Genomic DNA, 21,148 nt, shown 5'->3' with positions numbered 1-21,148 from the left:
ACAATCCAAAAATATACTGGTAGGTTAATTGGCTCCCAAAAAATTAACCCTAAAATGTCTGTGTGTACATGTACATGTGGTAGGGAATATAGATTGTAAGCTCCACTGGGGCAGGGACTGATGTGAATGGTCAAATATTCTCTGTAAAGCGCTGCGGTATAGGTGTGCGCTATATAAGAAACTGCTTATAAATAAAATAAAATTGTATAATGATGGACAGGGCCACCATGATGCGAGTCAGCGCATTCTTTCAGGGGTCGGCAGTGGCGTCAAGAGGGGCGGAGCAGGTACTTTTTTCTCAGGTCTGCCAGAGAGGAAGGCAGCCGGCCGGAAGTGGGGAGGGAGATGACAGGCTGCCGCTGCAGCACAGCCTCTCTCCCCAGCACAGCACTCGCTGCTCAGTGCCGTGTGCTGAGCTGGGGTGAAAGTCATCTCTCTGCCTCTCATTTATTTTCATGGGGGTGTGGCCCTGTCCCTTCCGGGAGGTCACAGTCCTGCCTGGTGACCATACCACCTCCATTTTACCAGGCCCCAGTCGATCTGTTGGCGCCCCTATTCCAAGAGGGTAGACAAATAGGGGCAGAACGTGACAGTGAGTACAGGGTGAGGAGGTTACAATTGGGTTGCCGGGGGCAAGAATAGGCTGAGGGAGGGGGATATCCGGTCGCTAGAACAGCAGTTGACAGAAAGTCTACATGCCAATGATCGACACATAAAAGGTCGACTTGATTTTTTAAAAATGTTTGCATACTTTATCAATTTTAGATACGCCCACTAAATTTCCACTTTGTGTGTGTGTGTGTGTGTGTGTGTATGTGTGTATATATACATATATGATGTTGCACTAACTGGTCCAAAAACATAATCACATTAGGAAACATTGGGGCAGATGTATGAAGCCTGGTAAAGTGACAAAGTCGAAGGTAATAACGCACCAGCCAATCATTTTCTAACTGTCATTTTTCAAACACAGCTGATTGGCTGGTGCGTAATCACCTTCCACTTTATCTCCAATTTATTACTTTACCAGGCGTAATATATCTGCTCCATTATGTGCATAACATATGTTCATTGATAAATGGACCCGATTCAGACAGAGTCGCTGGGGTGCAAGTGTCCGGAGTCTAGTGATCAGGTAAACGCCACCCATGTGCATAGTTGGGAATGCGTTCACAGCCGTGCACACAGGGGGGAAATCCATTAGAAATCACTGACCATCGAATGAATGTCCCCATGTCTGGACCTACTCTGCACTGCGAACGCTGTGGGTATAAGGAGGCTGACATCAACGGCCCTCCCTGCCAACGGGGGCAACATCTGCATATTCCGGGACGCTCCCAGAAAACACAGGTGCTGTGTCCCCAAACATCCAGCGCCTAAAATCAATGCATGAATGGCAAGCGATGGCTAGCCTTTGCGTGCCCACTGTGGACCGTGCTCATGCGCAGTTGTTCGATTTGTAGCCCAGCGGGTGGGTCTGAGTATGAAAAACTGCCTTAAAAAAATATATGAAAAACTTTTGTCAACCTTTTCCATGTCGACCGAATGCTGGTGTCACCTGATTTACCGTGTCGACCGATTTCATGTGTCAACCTAGTGACTATAAACATACAGTTGTGACCGCATCCCCTGTAGGATCAATAGATCAATGGAGAATGACACACACATACCTGACAGATGTATCACCCTGGGCACAATCTGGGGGCAACTGACTCACTGGCCATTTTAGAGCCACCTTATGAATAGGGCTCTGCATTAATCCCATTTGATGACATCATCAGATGTGTTTATTTTGCCGTTTCTTTTCTAAACCCAGTCTGTTTTACTATGTACCGTCCTCTTCAGCCATCCCAAACCCCAATCCATGTCAGGAGGATGAGAAAAGACACAAATAATATTATCACCCAATATCCAAACTTCTATTTGGGTGCAGAACATACTCGTCTACTCTCTGGTAATGTTTGGGTATCTCCCGGATACCCAGATTAGCGATGATGCAGTTTATATTGTTGTGCACCCTACACTTCCAATGTGGCCCCCTCCTCTCCGGAGGGCCTGGGATATACGGCCGGCAAGGGGACTTGGTATAGACCGGGATCGGACTAGACCTTGGAACGCTGGACCGGACAGGCTCCATTCAGGAAACTGCCATTCCGCAGTTTAAAGTGTCCAGTCCGGGGGTTGTACCTGTCCGGTAGGTGCCTGCGACAGCTGTCCCCGGGAGATGGGGAATCAGAGATTGCAGCCTCCCTGTATGGTACCCCCTGGACGGAAAACCCCCCTTCCCCGGGCATTACGGGGTTTATTTACTAAGATGGGAGTTCTATTTCAGATGGGATGTTGCGATGGGCCACCAATCAGATTTGATCTATTATCTCCTAGAAGGTGCTAAATAATACGGTAAGTAGATTCTGACTGGTTGCCTATAGCAACCTCCTATCTTAGTAACTGGGCGGTATTCAATGCCAATTTACGAGGGTGCTTCTGCGGCGAGGGCGATCCTCGCTGAAAACAAGCCATCCTCGCCATCTAACCCCCTCGCCGGCCGCTCACCCTATTCTATCCTCCGGGGGAATCCTCTTCCCCCGAACGTCGAGATGCGCCGCTAATGCAGCGAGCCGCTGCATTTAGCGGCGATCCTTGCACTTTTGACGGTCGCATTCGCCGTTTCCACCCATTTCCAGCGAGTTGGAAACGGTGGGTGCAGAGTTGTCAGTTGAATAGTGCTGTGACGGTTAGCTATAGTGCTGTGAGCTGTAACGGTTAGCTATCGGCACTGCTGGCCACCACAGCCACCAGCAAATACCTTTCAGAAGAATGAGGATGAAGATACCGTATTAACCGTTTCCTGCTGATGTTTACACATGACCAGTAATTCCTAAACCTGCCCAGAGCTTTAGTATGTTGATGGTTGTGTGTGACATGGGGTACATATGTGACATTCCATTGCTGCAACGTGATCACATGTTTTGAGCTGCTGAACACAGATGTCTGATGATATTCCTGCATATCAGCATTCCTTACGGGATTAATACTTTGTCACGAACTATTACTGCATGTCGCAGCGGACCCCGGTTCTAGGGCGCGAGTACAGCAAGTCCCTTTAATAATGACAGCTGTGTGACTGTCCCCGATTACACTCTGCCTAGGCGCTGTTTGTAATGTAAATAGAAGATTATTTCCGTCCACATGGGAGCGTGTTATGTAAGGGAACCAGATACTGTTTTCACAATATTTATATTTCTGCACATTTACACCCAAACTGTTCCCGTCACCTGCATAAATATAAGTAATAAAGCCTTTGGGCAACCTCCTCCTTAGCTCCAGAGAGTGAGCAATCAGTCACTGCTTATCTCGCCTTCCTTCCTTGTATAAGATAAGTGGTTTCCCTACTCACAGCTTCAAATAAAAACACACTTTTTTCTTAAAGGGGCAACAGCATGCTGCAACAAGAGGTGGGGTCCGTCATGAGCAGTAGGACTTTACAGCTATAAATTGCTTTAACAACCCCTGGAACGAGGCTGAGGTTAGCTCTGCCTCCTCTTGTATATCTCATGGCTGGTGGGGGGATTGTATCTCATGTTTTATTCAACAAGGGAAGGAATAACCTGTGCAGAGATGTATACAAATTCTGAGACCCTGAAATAAGATTTAAAGGAGCAACTGTCACCTACTTTGGGAATGTTTAAGGTATTTTTATTTTTTTGGTGCTATAAATCTTACGCTGCATGCACACAGAGGGCAGGACGCTCTAAAGCAAAAATGCGGAACTGTTGCCGTCATCAGGGGTTTTTACCGCATTTCCGTACGCATTAAAAACCCTCCATCGGGGTACCGCTGTGTAGGGAATCGCCAGCTTTTGCTAAAGATACCCTATAGAAGCCCATGGCTTCTCTCCATCAAGAATACCTCCCAGCATTATTTATTATTATTTACAGTTTCTTATATAGCGCAGCAGATTCCGTTAGGGCTATTTCACATGCTCACATGCTCCGGCTCAGGAGTTTAGAAAGGTGGGGATGGCCACAGCCCGGCAGCCGTCCCTTCCAGTGGTGGGATCCAGCTGCGGCCGGGCCGTCCCCTGTGAATGGACACGATTATGTCCATTATTAACTACGGTGTGCGGCATGGCTGAGAGTCGGAGAGTGTGAAATAGCCCTTACAGTGTCTTATATAGCGCAGAAGATTCCGTTGTGCTTTACAATTGTAAACAGAGATAAAACAAACTGGGCAACAACAGACAGACTTGGAGGTAGGAGGGCCCTGCTGCAAGCTTACATATCCCTTATAGGGATATAGGAGGGAAACACAAGGACAGGCATCAGTAATAGCATAGCTTGTCGGTCCAGAAGGGAAGCTGTATAATACATAAGTGCCTCCAGTGGCATAACTATAGCCCCACAGTGGTGGGGAGGCGCTGAGAAGGTGTGGACACCAGGGGGTCTGCGGGGCTACTGTTACCTGCTGCCATCTGCCCCTGCCGCCAGTCGGTAACTCGCGCCCTCCCCGTGCACAGTACCTCCTGCCGCGGCCGGCGCTTCTGTCAGGTCCCGGCTCCTGCCGCATATAAAAAGTGACTCTCATAAAATGGCTTCCCCCATACAGCAGACCGTTTTTAAGGTTGCTAGAAGAGGCCGCCGCCTACTCTAGCATCCTCAAATACTGTCTGCATTATGGGGGCAGCCATTTTCTGAGAGTCACTTTTATATGCTGCAGGAGCTGGGAGAGCCGGGACCGGACATAAGCGACGGTTGCAGCAGGAAGTACTGTGCATGGGGAGGGCGCATGTGAGTGGGGTTGTTAACCCAAAAGGGGGGGGGGGGCTGCCCGATTTTGCGGCAGGGGGGCGGAAATGTAATAGTTACGCTCAGAGGGTTATGCATATGGAACATAAATATGATAGGCTGCCTGAAGAGGTGAGTTTTCAGGGAACGATTGAAAGTTTGGAGGCTAGTGGAGAGTCTTATTGTGCGTGGAAGGGCATTCCATAGGATGGGAGCAGCCCGATGAAAGTCCTGTAATAGTGAATGGGAGCTAGTGATCCGTGCAGAAGAGAGACGCAGATCTTGTGCAGAGCGGAGTGGCCGAGATGGGAGATATTTTGAGATAAGTAGAGAGATATTTGCTGGTGCAGTATGGTTAATAGCTTTATATGCGAATAGAAGGGTTTTATATTGAATACGGTAAAACACAGGTAACCAATGGAGGGACTGGCAGAGAGGATCAGCAGACAATGAGCATCTTGCTAGGAAGATCAGCCTAGCAGCAGCATTTAAAATTGCAGTGGCGAGAGTCTTGAGAAGACCAGTTAGGAGACTATTGCAATCAATGGGGGATATAATGAGTGCATGGATAATAGATTTTGTGTGAGATACGGTCGTATTTTAGATATGGTTTTTAGATGTATTTAACATGATTTGGTGACAGAATGGATCTTGGGAACAAAGGAAAGTTCAGAGTCGAGGATGACCCCTAGGCAACGAGCTTGTGGGGTAGGGTAGATTGTCGAGTTGTCAACAGTGATGGAGATATCAGGATGGTAGCTGGTGGGAATATAAGTAATTCCGTTTGGGAAATATTGAGTTTGAGGTGGCAAGTAGACATCCAAGATGAGATGGCAGAGAGACATTCAGAGACTCGGCCCAAAACCACTGGTGACAACTCTGGGGTTGATAGATTTGAGTATCATCCGCATATAAATGATACTGAAATCCGAAACAGCTGATGAGTTTGCCAAGCGAGGAGGTATAGATTGAGAAAAACGGAGGACCTAAGCCTTGCGGAACCCTGACTGACAGGGGATGCCCTCTGCGCTGATGGCGCCGCAATGCAAAGGACTACTAACAAGACCTGTCCTTTGCGTTACTAATCGCATATGTTAGTGCATATGCGATTAGAATGGATGCGGTAACCGACGGAGGGGGTGGCGAATACGGGCAGCGGATGTTACAACATCCCACCCAAAAAGAGTTATCTGACCAATCTGTCTGATGGGAACAAAAAGAAAATATGGTAATGTATGGGAAGAAATGGTGGCAATCAACCATTTGCTCCCCAACACTGGAAAACAGACATTGGTCGCTCAGACAAATTGGTTAAATCAGTTTGATATGAATTGAACAAATTTATACAAACAATTGTTTTAGTCCATGTTTAAATCACATGTGGATGTGTCAATTAGTTTATCATATTATTGGTTAATACTTCCAACAACAGAAGTCCAACAATTACATTTGTGAAATGATTCTTAAGGCCCCCATACACCAGAACAACGGATCGTGTGCGCATGGAGTGCACATTGTGCGCATTCTCGTTACAATGCGTGCTCCCGCGGTTCGTGAGGTTGGCCCTCAGAGCAGACGTGCTGCACCTCTGATCTGTCGGCTCTCATTGCGGTCATAGCAGATCGGCTTTTTAAGCACATACGATAGCTTTAGTTTAGTCACTCACAAGAAGTGTGGTGTAAAGGCCCATACACACTGGGCGATTTTGAGCTGAAAGTCGCTAAAAACAGCAGGTTTGGACAGCTTTCAGCTCAAAGCCGCCCAGTGTGTATGGCCTGGTGATGAGCGGTGAGCGCTGCTGCACGCTCCCGCATCATCACCGGGAAAGCCGTTCATCTGCTGGTAATACCAGCAGATGAGCGGCTTTGAGGACGGCTTTGTATAGCGCTGCGTAATGCAACGCCGTCCTCCCCCTGCTGACGGCGCAGGACAGGGGGAAAGCGGCTCAGTGTGTATGCACTGAGCGTCTTTCTTCCCATCGATGAACGCTATCATCACTGTCCATACACGCTGGGCATAGTGGCCCAGTGCGTATGGACCTTTAGTGAGAGCGTTCATGGAACAGAAAAAACGATTGCACCTATGGCCGGCGTAAGGGGTCTATTTATTAAACGTTTGCTGTAAAACCTCATAAACTGTGCAGCTTCTTGAGATTTTACTGAATCTATGGGTATGGGTCATAGGGTCGACAAGAGGAAGGTTGACATGACTGAAGGTCGACATGGGGTTAGGTCAACAGATCCATCACTTTCTGAATTTCTCATCCTATGAAATTTCACCCATGGCATCTATACCTGACACGACATGGGAAGCTGTAGTAAGGTCTACAGTGTCTAGATAGACAGTCAATAGGTCAACCCCAAAAGGCTGACACAAGTAAAATGTTGACATGAGTTTTTCACAATTTTCTTCTCTTTTTAGACTTTTTCGTACTTTATCATCGACATGGACGACAATTGGGAATGGTAAAGTATGCCGAACAAAGCACCAGTTTAGCGTGACATGTTGACATTTTATTTATTTATTTATTTTATTTATTTGCAGTTTCTTATATAGCGCAACAGATTCCGACATTGATACAAGAATAGAAAAACTCATGTCGACATTATCTGTGTGTCAACCTTTTTTACCCAGTTTTTTTGTCTGTGTCGACCTTTCAATTCACATGACATGACAGCTCTATCCGATCCATTACATGACATCTATCCCTGATATACAGTATCTTTATCATGACATGGTATCTTAAATGACAGCATGATATCTTATAGGACAGCTCATAATACTCCCTACACCCAGCTATGAGCACAGTAGCAATAATGTATATATGTACTATGAGTCCAGGTAAAGCACACTGACTGCTGCATTCACCTGCTGCCTAGAGACAGTGAGCCGGGGATATCAGCTGGTGTCTGGCTGGCTGCAAGGCTGCTGTTGCCCCTTTAAGACCCCCTCCTTCCCCTGCCGGGCTGGCTGAGGGGTGTGATCGGGGAGGAGATGCATTATCATCATGTGAAGGGCTGTAGGAGGGAGAGATAGAAGGTAAGAGCCGAGGAGGAGGAGGACTCTCTGGGTGACATCCCCAGTGCACCCAGGGGATCCCGCAGCCGCAGCAGCAGCACTGTAGCCCGGGCACCGTGCAAGCTGGCAGGCATGCACCTGGGGCTAGCTGGGCAGGAGATTGGGCTACCGATGTCTGCCGCTCCCAGGGCATGCACCGGCTAGGGATCCCGGGAGAGCGCCCCCAGCAGGTCCTTCTCCCGTTCCTCTGCGGTGTCTGAGGCTCCAGCAGGCAGACATGGGGAACATCTCCTCCAACATCTCCTCCTTCCAGTCCCTACACATCGTCATGCTCGGCCTGGACTCAGCCGGGAAGACCACCGTCCTCTACCGGCTCAAGTTCAACGAGTTCGTCAACACCGTGCCCACCATCGGCTTCAACACCGAGAGGATCCGGCTGAGCAACGGGGCGGCCAAGGGCATCAGCTGCCACTTCTGGGACGTGGGTGGTCAGGAGAAGCTGCGCCCCCTGTGGAAGTCCTACAGCCGGTGCACGGATGGCATCATCTACGTGGTGGACTCTGTGGACTCAGACCGGCTGGAGGAGGCCAAGACCGAGCTGCACAAGGTGACCAAGTTCGCAGAGAACCAAGGGACACCTCTCCTGGTCATAGCCAACAAGCAGGACCTGCCCAAGTCCCTGGCAGTGACTGAGATTGAGAGGCAGCTGGCACTGCCGGAGCTGAGCCCTTCCACCCCATACCATGTCCAGCCAGCCTGTGCCATCATTGGAGAGGGCCTCACTGAGGGCATGGACAAACTCTATGAGATGATCCTCAAGAGGAGGAAGACCCTCAAGCAAAAGAGAAAGCAGCGGTAACCCTGGACTAGGTGTCATGCCAACCAAAGATGCCCACCATGGAACTGCCCATGTTTTGGCTGGCCCGTGAGCCCCCACCGCAGGCTTGGCATTTATAGACCCTCTCCAGAACCTGCAAACTCCTTGCACTGTGTGCCAAGGAGTCTGTCTACCCAAGGCAGGGCTGGACCCTGCCAAGTTACCCCCCTGTCCATGACTGCAGGCAAAAGCAATGTCATTGTTGAGCAATACCTGGCTAAACACCTGCAGAGCCACAATAGGGGGTATATGGGATTACCAATATTAACCCCGAGATTATGTATAACAGTGACTGGCACTTGGCAGAGAGGACCAGATGGCAAGTGCCCTCTCGGAGAGCGGACCACCAAATCTGGTGTGATAGACATCTTGCAATCTGTAGCATTGATCCTCCCACCAAAAATAATGAAACTTGAAGTTTTTAGTGTACAGTGTTGACAATATGTCTGTGGACCTATCGTACAGTATCACTGCCATCTGCGGGTACTGGGTACTGCAGTGGAGTGTCTGTCTGATGCCAGTCTGACAGCTGTGCCCCCTGCCCCCCCTCTCTCTCCGTCAAATCCACAGGTTTCAGCTGTAACATGAATTTTGTGGTACATTTCTGTGATTCTGTCTCGCAATGAATGGGGTTAATATTTGGGGTGGGATCCATGCTGTTATCATCATGTGCCCATTTCTACTGCATGAGATTAATATGAGAGATTTCTAGAACGGCCTGTCTTGTCTTTTCTAGACTCCATATTATTTGCACTCCTTACTAAAATGATTGTTGAAATTTAATTATTCCCTTGTTTGCCTGTTCTGTTCCGTCCTTTTGTTGTGTCACCTCGTTGGGTCATTTCGGACAATCTCGCCTTTTATTTATTTTTTGATCCTATGCCCTACTGAAAAAGAGTTAATTTTCCTGAAAGTAGCACATGAGTGATTTATCCTCTTGTTCCATGAGGCTGTGATAATCCCCCAGCCACAGGCTTCCACATTACAATGTGGCCCACCCTTACAGATGGAGTACAGTTTATTGCCACTTAAGATTTTTTATTAGCAATCTCTTTTTATATAATTTACTATATCTGGCAGAACTACATGGATATATGTCCTACCCTTCTTCATTTAATTGCATCACAGTGTACCGTTCATGGTAATACACCCTACTCCATCTGCACATACAGTATGGTTGTATACAGGTGCTAAGGTTATTTGTACGGATGTACTGTGTGCAGAAGCCTTCAGACATAAATTACAACCAACGCTATATCTTATTGTAAGAACAAGAGGTGAGCTGGATCTTCGGGGTTAATAGATGTCTGGTCTGATCTTGTGTATATGTCTTTAACATCTTGATGTCCTGTGAATGCGTTCAGCTTGGGTGGTGTTCTCATCTTCCCCAGTGCCTTCTAGACACAGATCTGGCTGGTTTGTCTGCTGCAGGCTTGGCTTGGCCTGGCTGTCTCAGTCATCTGTCCTGTATCTTCATGTGTTAAGACTTTATTCTGTGTCCTGCGGCCTTATACCCAGCTGTTTTTATAATACGACTGGTATATGAATAAATATTTTATTCGCAAAATGAAAAACAAAAAAAGAAATTGCTGTTAGCAGCTAAGCGGCTTCGTGATGTGACAGCTGCGAATCATACAAAGGGTGAGATGGTTTTACCTGTCTAAAAGGATATCACGTTATAATAAGACGTGGGCCTGTACACTACAGTATATACATAGCATTTAAAATGATACTTCTATCTAAATTATAAGGGAAAAGGGAGAATGTTTGGAGTTTTGTTATGTTAATGCTTAAACTGAGCTACAGGTTTCACAGTGTATGGATTGTTCATTGTTCTGCCCAGAAGCTCGGAATGGTTATTAGTAGCGCAGAAAAGGGAAGGTAGAGGCTTCCTAATATAGGAGGCCTTATTCTGGTTCACTCCTTCTGGCAAATGACTTCTTACATGGACAAAACCATGTGCACTGCAGGGGAGCAGATGTAAAAGGTGCAGAGAGAATTAGATTTGGGTGAGTTATTTTGTTTCTGTGCAGGGTAAATACTGGCTGCTTTATTTTTTCACTGCAATATAGATCTCACTTTGAAGTAAAACCCCACCCAAATCTCATTCTCTCTGCACAAGAGCCATCTACCCCACCCGCAGTGCACATGGTTTTGTCCATTTGAGAAGGCATTTGCCAGAAGGAGTGAACCAGAATAACCCCCATAGGCTGGGTTCACTGTTCACACAAATATGACTCCTGCAGACCGGCGGTTATGCACATATACACCAGCTACACGACAGCGCAGGTATGTGCTGATGACGATGACTTGTCCTATACTAGGCGTATGCTTCTCACACTGTCGGGGCCCTTTTACCATAGGACTGCATTTGCAATGCGATCTGGGTTTGATTTACCCCCCAGGATCGCATTGCAATATGCAATCCTATCGGCGTGATGTATGTCCCTGGGAGGCCGTCCCTGCGCTCTGCATTGCCGGGTGCTGGTGGGTCTGCGCATGTGTGGTTAGCGCTGATCACCCGCCTCATGGTCACACTGCCGCACCAGCAGTTCAGTCCTTAGCTCATAGACTACATTGGGCTACCACCATCTCAGAATGGTGGTATCCCCGGGACTCACTGCAATGCTGCCCAATGTTGATACATCCTGCATTGTAACCTATGGGGGATGTGTCCAGGAGCAGAGCAGGCGGGATCACAGCAGGGATCAGAGATTCCTGCTGCGGTCCCTCCTACATACATTCAGGAGGATACTTCATATTTGTGGCTAATATGCAATAGTAAATGGGGCCCTGTATATGGGAACTCCCGCCAGTCATTGGAAGCATAATGGCATTTATTAACGCCGTATGCTTGTGATCGGTCTTCCTAGTTTAGCATCTGGAAGTACATGTGAAACATGAAAATAAGGCTATAGACTGTAGATGTAGGTGTCACTCTCTCTGCTGTGGTGCTTCTAGCACTTTTCTGGTCTGCATACCAGTGCTGAGGTACAGACCATGCTGTGCTAGAAGCACCACAGCTGAGAGTGACACCCCAGGCAGGGAAGAGGAACTGCATAGGTTTTGAAATAAGCTGTGTGCTAGAATGAACACTAGGGAATGTTTTTTAGTGTTATTTATTTTAAAGGTTTTTATTATGAATTTATGCCCCTTTTGCTACCAAAGTGACATCAGCTCTCTGTGGGCCTTATTCTAGTTCACTCTTTCTGACAAAATCCTTCTTAGATGGGCAAAACCATGTGCACTGCAGGGGGGGCAGATGTAAAATGTGCAGAGAGAATTAGATTTGGGCGAGTTATTTTGTTTCTGTGCAGGGTAAATACTGGCTGCTTTATTTTTACACTGCAATATAGATCTCACTTTGAAGTAAAACCCCACCCAAATCTAATTCTCTCTGCACAAGTTACATCTGCCCCACCTGCTGTGCACATGGTTTTGTCCATTTAAGAAGGATTTTGTCAGAAAGAGTGAACTAGAATAAGGCCATGTGTGCTTACTAAATAGCAATGTGAAGGCAGCATTTCTATCATTCGGAATAGGGCTCATTTATCGTCTCTGTAATCGGGCGCTGCGGATCCCTTGTGGCGCCATATAAATAAAGGATGATAACAATAATGTGGGCAAGGCATTCTCAGTTCCTGTGTAATTGGTATTAAGTGCTGGTGTGGGCAATGGTTGCTCCTTGTATTGTATACACAGATAGTGTGTAATAGGGCGCAGGTGCCGAATAGAGACTGTGGGGTTTATTTACTAAGAAGGGATGTTGCCCATAGCAACCAATCAGAATCTACTTATTTATTTAGCACCTTCTAGAAGATAATAGATATATTCTGATTGGTTGCCCATAGCAACATCCTATCTTCAATAAAACTCTGACATTAGTACATTTCCCCCTGTCTGTGTATATAGACCGTCCCGTGGATTGATCACATGACTGATCCTCCTGATAGATCCTATAGCCAAGCTGCGTTCTGTGGAACATTGAGGCATCTGAGAGGTATGTGGCGGACAGTCACATGCACACCGCAGCAATGCATGGCAAATGCAGATCTCCTCAGCGGTTTCCCGCCTGTGTTCCGTTACCACACACGTTTGTGCGAAGTGCTCCTCATCGGGATACAAAAGTCCCTTCTTCAGGCCCTGGCTAAACAAAATTCCAATTAGACAAAGGCTGGATATGGAATGAGGTATATGAGTGAGCCCATTGGTGTTAGTATAGAGCAGCAGATTGTCTACATGCAGGCACTAAGGGCCTTATTCTGGTTCACTCTCAGAGGCAAATTCCTTCTCAAATGGACAAAACCCAGGCTGCACTGTAGGTGGGGTAGATGTTACTTGTGCAGAGAGAATTAGATTTGGGTGGGGTTTTTCTTCAAAGTGAGATCTATGTTGCAGTGTAAAAATAAAGCACAGAATAAAATAACTCACCCAAATCTAATTCTCTCTGCACATTTTACATCTGCACCACCTGCAGTGCAGCATGGTTTTGTCCATTTGAGAAGGAATTTGCCTCTGAGAGTGAACCAGAATAAGGCCCTAAATGCAACCGGAGCAGCACATTGTCAGAGTCCTGCATTCACTGGCAGACCCGGGTCCTACCTCCGTAGACTGTTATATTCTTACTAGGTGATTCATCGCGCCCTACGGGCGCTCTTCACACCGTCGTAAGGGGCTGCGCCCCCTTAATTTGTGAACGTTTGTATATGAGAAATATGGTTAGAATTGTATGAAAGATGTCCTGTATTGCAACTTAGGTGTCCGCGAATCGCGGGAGGGGGGGTCGCGGAGGGTGCCGCGAATTGCAGGAGGGGGGGTCGCGGGGGGTGCCGCGAATTGCAGGAGGTGGGGTTGTGGGGGGGTGGATGCTGCGAATCGCGGGAGGGGAGGGATTGCAGAGAATCGCGGGAGGGGGGTCGCGGGGTGGGTTGCCGCAAATCGCGGGAGGGGGGTTACGGGGGCGGGGGTTGCAGCAAATCATGGTAGGGGGGGTCGCGGGGGGTGTGCCGTGAATCACGGGAGGGGGGGTCACGGGGTGGGGTGCCGAGAATCGCAGGGGGGTGTGTGTGTGCCGTGAATCGCGGGAGTGGGGGTTGCGGGGGGGGGGTGTGACGCGAATCGCCACAAGAAAAAATCAACACAGAAAGGTCAACACATGTAAATGTTGACATAAGTGTGGCACTTCATTGGTGTCCATGTCGACACATGAGAATGAATATGAAAACATTCAAAAAATGAAAAAAAAAAACTTCAAAAACTCATGTCAACCTTTTTCATTGTCGACCATAGCCATGTCAGTGTTTTCCATGTGCAATTTAATTCTGGAGCTGCCGCGAATCGCGGGGGGGGGGGGGGGTGCCGCGAATTGCGGGAGGGGGGGTCGCGGGGGTGGGTGCCGCGAATCGCGGGAGGGGGGGTTACGGGGCGGGGGTTGCGGCGAATCATGGGAGGGGGGGTCGCGGGGGTGTGCCGTGAATCACGGGAGGGGGGGTCACGGGGTGGGGTGCCGAGAATCGCGGGGGAGGTGTGTGTGTGTGCCGTGAATCGCGGGAGTGGGGGGTGTGGGGGGGGGTGCGGGGGGTGTGACGCGAATCGCCACAAGAAAAAAATCAACACAGAAAGGTCAACACATGTAAATGTTGACATAAGTGTGGCACTTCATTGGTGTCTATGTCGACACATGAGAATGAATATGAAAATATTCAAAAAATGACAAAAAAACTTCAAAAACTCATGTCAACCTTTTTTATTGTCGACCATAGCCATGTCAGTGTTTTCCATGTGCAATTTAATTCTGGAGCTGCCGCGAATCACGGGGGGGTGCCGCGAATTGCGGGAGGGGGAGTCGCGGGGGTGGGTGCCGCGAATCGCGGGAGGGCGGGGTTCACAGGGGTTCCGGTGGGGGGTTGCCGCGAATTGCGGGAGGTGGGGGGTCACGGGGGGTGCCGCGAATCGCGGGAGGGGGGGTTGCGGGGGGGTGTGACGCGAATCGCCACAAGAAAAAATCAACACAGAAAGGTCAACACATGTAAATGTTGACATAAGTGTGCCACTTCATTGGTGTCCATGTCGACACATGACAATGAATATGAAAAAATTTAAAAAATTTAAAATAAATCTTCAAAAACTCATGTCAACCTTTTTCATTGTCGACCATAGCCATGTCAGTGTTTTGCATGTGCCATTTAATCCTGGGGCTGCTGCGAATTGCGGGGGGGGGGTGCCGCGAATCGCAGGAGGGGGGTCGCAGGGGGGGTGCCGCCAATCGTGCAAGGGGGGGTCGCGGGGGGGTTCTTTTTGCCGCGAATCGCGGGAGGGAGGTCGCGGGGGGGGTGTTTTTTCCGCAAATCGGGGGGGGGGGGGGGTCACGGGGGAGGGTTTGTCGCGATTCGCGGGAGGGGGGGTCGCGGGGTGGTGGTTATGCCGCGAATTGCGGGAGGGGTCGTGGGGGGGTTCTTTTTGCAGCGAATCGCGGGAGGGGGGGTCGCGGGGGTGTTTTTGCTGCGAATCGCGGTAGGGGGGGTTGCGGGGGAGCGGGTGTTTTTTCCGCGAATCGCGGGAGGGGGGGGCGCGCGGGGGGGGGAGGTTTTGCCGCAAATCGCGGGAGGGGGGCGCTCACCTGGTGGCTGTGGAGTAGCAGTGCTGGGCAACATGGGAAGGCAGTGGGTGTCTGGCACTGTCTGTGGGCTCACTGGGCTGGTACTCTGTCACATACCTCCCAACATGACCCTCTCCAGGAGGGACACAATGCTCTGCTTCTAGACTTCCCCTTAATGTATGATTGCCATCACCTGTTTTAAACAGGTTAATTTCTCAGAAAGGTGTTCAGCAGATGAAGGCAATCACACATTAAGAGGAAAGTCCAGGAACAGAGCGTTATAGACACAGACACCCACTTTGAGTGACAGATGTAGCCAAATATATAGGAGATTTTCCTATGATAATGCAATGTATTGTAGTGTACAGTACTAGAAGTGGGTTGCACAGTACAAGATCTTTAAAGTGGACTGTGATAGAACTTTTAGGCGCCCACAGTCCTGGGACCCACAGCGATGCTTTCCAGTGTCGATACATCGGGCAGCTTCACAACCCCCCAGGTAACCTATCTTGGATGCGGCCGTGAGCGGGGCAGTAGGGATCGCAGCAGGGATCGGAGATTCCCGCTGCGGTCCCTCCTACATACATTCTGGTGATACTTAATATTTTCGGCTAACCCCCCAAAATGGGTGTTTTCATGGAATTAGCTGCAAATATATAATAAACATTCTTTTGAAAATTGCTGCTTTTGGGACCCAAGAATAATCTCACGCCGGCACTGACACTTGGGCGCACTAATATTGGGGTCCCAGCTATGAAAAAAGGTTATTTAGGAGAGCGGGTTATACAGCACCTACAGGTTTTAGGTTCCATTTATGAGCATGGCCTGAAAAGACGGATTTTCTATCGCCACCGATTTGTGATAATAAAATACATTTTTAGGGTCGTTTTATCAAATATATTTGGCAGGGCAGCCGATTGGTGCCAGGTCTCCCGGGCTTATTGCCTGCGAACAGCAGGAAGAAACGTTTGCTTGAAAGACCACAAAATAAAAATATGGGGCTTATTTATGAACACGTTTTATCATATGCACCAAGATTTATCATTCTTTATTTGTAAAGGTGGATGATAGACAAAATGTATATATGATCACACAAATGTCATTTAACAGCATCAATGAGTTTTAAAATTCTTTGGTTGGGGCCAAACAGGACCCGCTGGGCCGCAAGAAGCCTGCACACATTCACCTATACGGCCGCCCACACATTAGCGGCGGGGCTGCAGCAGTGGGGTCATAGGACTGGACGCCGGGACGACCGCAATTCAAGGTAAACACCTACATTTCAATGTATGTGTTCACACATTGCGGCGGATTCCCTTGAAATCCAGTTGGCGGTGGCTGGGTCCTGTTCTGCAGGTTCCGGCCACACACAGCCACCTTGCGGCCAAGCGGGACCCCCCCCCCTCTCAAGCCTTTGTGTATGATATTATGGTGCTTTATCCAATCAGCTCCCAACTGCCATTTTTCAAATACAACAGTTGGGTGCCGATTGGCTGGAGCACCAGTCATTGTATTGTATATTATACAACTTGTTGATTTATCAGTCCCTATATATCTTAAAACTAAATATGGAAAAATAATTAAAGTAAATTGCTTTATTTTGGTAAGGAAAAACTTTTTCACCTTTCGGGCTTAGTACATCAATGTGTGTTCATATTAGCTTGTGCAATACATAAAAAAAAAAAGGCCCACCATCGCTGTGCATTGATATCGGGGTTGAAACTGGATCAGTTTGAAATTGTAGAGCGCAGAGTGAGGTTATTGCGTACGTACTTATTGCGCAAATTAGTTAAGTACCAGTCTAGGTATGGTAGATCGCGGCGCGATATTCAATTGATCGCGCATATCACTCATGATGGTCGGGTTTAGCTGCAGATGCGGTCTAAGGGCGGGATGTACTAAGAGGAAACTGCGGTAGAATCCCCGTTTTACCACGTTTTCAAATGTACTAATATGCGGCAGCCGCGGCACCGCCTCTATCGCTGCCCGCCGTCCACCGCAGACTCCTACCCCCCTCCCTGTCCTCCATGAAACTCCTCCTTTCCCTAGCATATGTCACAGCGGCTGTTCTTTTAGTAGATAAATACAAATACGGCCAGATCAATGAATTGAAGTTTTTTTAAATATTGCACCCAAATCGCTGTAAGTGGCGCTGGCATTTTTTTGTGGATATTTTGAGGATCTGTCGCAGCAACAGTGGCACTCAAAGGGTTAATAGAAAGGTTTGCTTGGCAATTTTCACACCTGTTTTGACAAATTCCCTTGACACTCAAAGGGTGGAGGCCCCCCCCTTCAGCTTTGTTCCAGGGAATTATACGACCCCAGGAGGGGGTCACCAGCCACTTGAAAACTGGACATTTCTAGAGCAATCTCTGGAAACCTAATCACTAGTTCTCTTCCCTGGGGGAGAGATCTCCAGGAGCGCAGACACAGGAACATCTCCGATTTGCATTCGCTAAATCTGACATTATCTGCAGGTAGCGGGAGAGAGCAGGGCCTCGGCCTCATGCGGCTAAAATCAGTATTCAATAGGAGCTGGGACCCTGGGCAATTTCTTCCTGACTTCCCCCAGGCACCAGTTGTTGCACAGTAGGCAGATCTGCAAAGCTGGAATAAACACTAGCAAGCCGGAGTGATATGGCTTAGACAGCAGATATGATTATCACCCGCTGCACAGCTGCCGCCGAATATAAATAATGATGGTAATGATGATCGCTGAGTTGTTGTGAGTGGAGGATTACCGGCATTGAGTCTGTTTTGTTGCTATGCATCATTGTATTGCTGGTGTCATAGTGTGTGTGTGTGGGGGGGGGGGGGGGAGTCTTGGATGCAGTGATGGGAGGGTTAGAGCTTTATGTATGGTGCAGCAGGTGGAGGGAAGCAGTCATGGAATATATTCAGTCTGTGATGGAGACAGTCAGGGGGCGCAGGTTGGATGTGCGATGCAGTGGGTAACTGTGACCTGTACCCCTGGGGCCCCCTCTATCTATTTTTTTTTAGCTAAAAGTTTTGTGCATGGGAGTGGGGAAGTGCTGCAGCTTCACCTATCTGCCAATGTGACAATGATTAATGGTGCTGAACATCAGGAGCCAAGGCACACTGACTGCACAAGTGTGCAGTGCATTACTGGGAGTTGACCAAGTCCCATGAGACTTTGCACAAGAGGTTAGAGGCTGAGAGGCTTATGCTGAGCTCTGCTTGGTGGAGCTCATCATATGCTTCTCAGGCCTATGGAGGACAGCAGCAGTAGCGGCCTTGTAATGGGAGGGTTTTTAATTAGATGCAGCTAAGGTACAGAGTAAGGTATAGAGGGACAAACACATGCTTTTCATGTGGTAATATATATATATATATATATATATATATATATATTTTTTTTTTTTATATTAATCCCCCCTGCAGTTACCCATTGATCAAGTTTATACTGCCTTTACTCTGTATTTTGACAGTGTAATATTCGCCCTTGCAGTTTGCGGCCAGTAATGACAAGTGGGAGGGGGCCCCCCTGTCTAAAGTGACCCCGGGCCCCTCAAAGGCTTAATCCGGCCCTACCTGTGCGTAGAAGACATTAAAGCAGGCATGTCCAAACTATGGCCCTCCAGCTGTTGTGAAACTACAAGTCCATCATGCCTTGCCACAGTTTTGCTATTAGTTAATGCTAAAACTATGGCAAGGCATGCTGGGATGTGTAGTTTCACAACAGCTGGAGGGCCACAGTTTGGACATGCCTGCATGATTAAAGTAATGCACAAGAACATATCCCGTTTCACGGAACACAATCCTCCGGCATTAAATGCTGGGCTCATTTGCCAATTGTTGACTCAGTATAAACAGGATGCATGTGATATTGTTCTTTGGCATGCACAAGAGAATAGAACAATGGGTTTGATCTCATTTGAAGGTAGAGGTGCGTAATGCAGATAACAGAAGCCGTGTGATTGGTGTCAAATTCATTTTGTGTTGGTAAATTTTCCTAAATGATGCAAAACATTGTCAGGATGCAGGAGAAGAGGTGTCCGTTAGGACCCATTTAAAATACCTGTTGACTATTATAAAAAGGAAGATGCTGGAGGGGGACGGGTGGGAGAGGCGGGAGTTGTGCAATGGGGGCGGAGCTACAGTGACAGCACACAGCCTGCCCACTTCTCCATACCTCCCAACTTCTGTAGTTGGGAGGTCGGGACTTTTGCGCAACGAAGCTGCGCGCACTCCTGAAAAGGGGGTGTGGCCTCGAGAAAAGGGGTGGGCCTCGCGGAATGACGCGTCCTTCGGCCACGCCCCCGTTTTCGACGCTCATCGGCGCTGAATAGACGCTGTGCTCCCAATTGTCCCCCCCCACCGCCGGACAATCGCGGCCCCGGGCGGGACGCGGAAACGTCCCCGAATATCGTAAGTAAGCGGGACAGTTGGGAGGTATGCTTCTCAAATAAAGGCACATCTGTACTGGGATAGATCACTGAAATTCTGGAGACTTATGGATATACTGAGAGAGTAGGCAAATATGCCATTAAGTAGACTGATGAAGCTTTACTGCATTGGTATGTTCCTGTGATCCAGACAGGTACTTACATATATACTATAATGCCGCAATGTTATTACAGATGGGTCCGATTGTAAACAGTTGGCCACCATTAGGACCTAGCCATACCCATACACTGTACAGTGGGTACCTGCCCTTGTGCTGGTGTATGTGTGTGTGGTGCAGCAGCAGGTGTGTGTGCTACTGTAGACTAGAAGCCAGGAGCTGCTGGCTTTGTAGTGTGCGGAGGGGAGTTCCCAGCTCTGCACTGACTACAAATCACTCTGCAGTAGCAGCACTAGAAGAATGTCCAGGCACCAGGCACAGGAGACAGCAGCAGAATGATAATGAGGGAGGGATGGAGAGCCCGGCACACAGCCTCTCTCCCACGCAGCAGCAGCACACAGGATACCCGCTTGCACTGGAAGTGCTCAGGCTGCAGTGTGCGTGCCCCTTGTGAGGAGTCTATATTTAGGTGGGGGGGGGGGGGGGGGTAATCCTTTTCATTCAGCTCTTGGTGGAAGAATAGATTGACACCTCTCAGCCATTACCAGTGTAGCGACACTTGTAATGTATCGTCATATTCACCTGTGCCTGGTAAATGGGTGCTAACATAGATATAATGCGGTGGCTTTATTGTATAATAAAACGTGTGGGGTTTATTGTTATTATCTCTGTCTCACCTTATTTTCTGACTCCACTTGAAGACTATAGAAGACTATGGGCTTCTTTCCGTGTTGTGCTCTAGAGGGATCTAATTCAATCTCTCCCGGCACCCCCATGGGCACAGTGTCCTTCTGCGCATGTGAATAGGGACTCCCAGGCCAAGACCAAGAACTGGCGGCATCACAAAAGGAAGCTGATGTCGGAAGAGATATTGGAGGTTATTCTGGTTCACACGCAGTGCTGCATCCAGCCGCCCGCCCCACTTCGCTCGCCGTGCTCACCGCACGGCTGCAGGGACCAAATCATATGATGGTTGCCGACCATCGAATGATGTGGAATGAGTATGCAAAATGAAGTTACTCTCAGGTGCCTTAGTTTTGCTGTATGGGTACAGGGCGGGCAGCTGGCAACCGCGTCACTGCCTGATTTCCATGGGAACGCCCAGCGTTTTTATGGGAACATACATGAAACGGTAGGCGTTACCATGGGCGCATCCCCCAGCCCGCCCCCCCCGTTGTGTGCGAGCATCGGGTGAATAATATATTATGTATACACGTATACATGTGCGGCACATGTGCATAAATGACTGCGCAGTTGCAGAACATCGCTCCCCTACGAGTACACGCAGGGGAGCGTGTAAACCAGAATCTGGCCCATCCTTTGTGATACTACATATGTGATTAGTA

The 21,148-nt window shown here is 48.5% G+C and overlaps 1 protein-coding gene across 1 annotated transcript; it reads left to right on the top strand.

The window, feature by feature from the left end:
- Positions 1 to 7,779: 7,779 nt before the first annotated feature.
- On the top strand, positions 7,780 to 9,462 carry ARL4C (ARF like GTPase 4C). The gene has a single exon (XM_083154580.1). The coding sequence runs from the start codon at positions 8,080 to 8,082 to the stop codon at positions 8,659 to 8,661; it is 582 nt and encodes a 193-aa protein (XP_083010706.1). The 5' UTR covers positions 7,780 to 8,079; the 3' UTR covers positions 8,662 to 9,462.
- Positions 9,463 to 21,148: the final 11,686 nt, after the last annotated feature.

This window comes from Crinia signifera, chromosome 7 (assembly GCF_055691185.1).
Source record: "Crinia signifera chromosome 7, ASM5569118v1, whole genome shotgun sequence".
NCBI classification, from domain to species: domain Eukaryota; kingdom Metazoa; phylum Chordata; class Amphibia; order Anura; family Myobatrachidae; genus Crinia; species Crinia signifera.
This window is presented reverse-complemented; position numbering and strand designations above follow the sequence as displayed.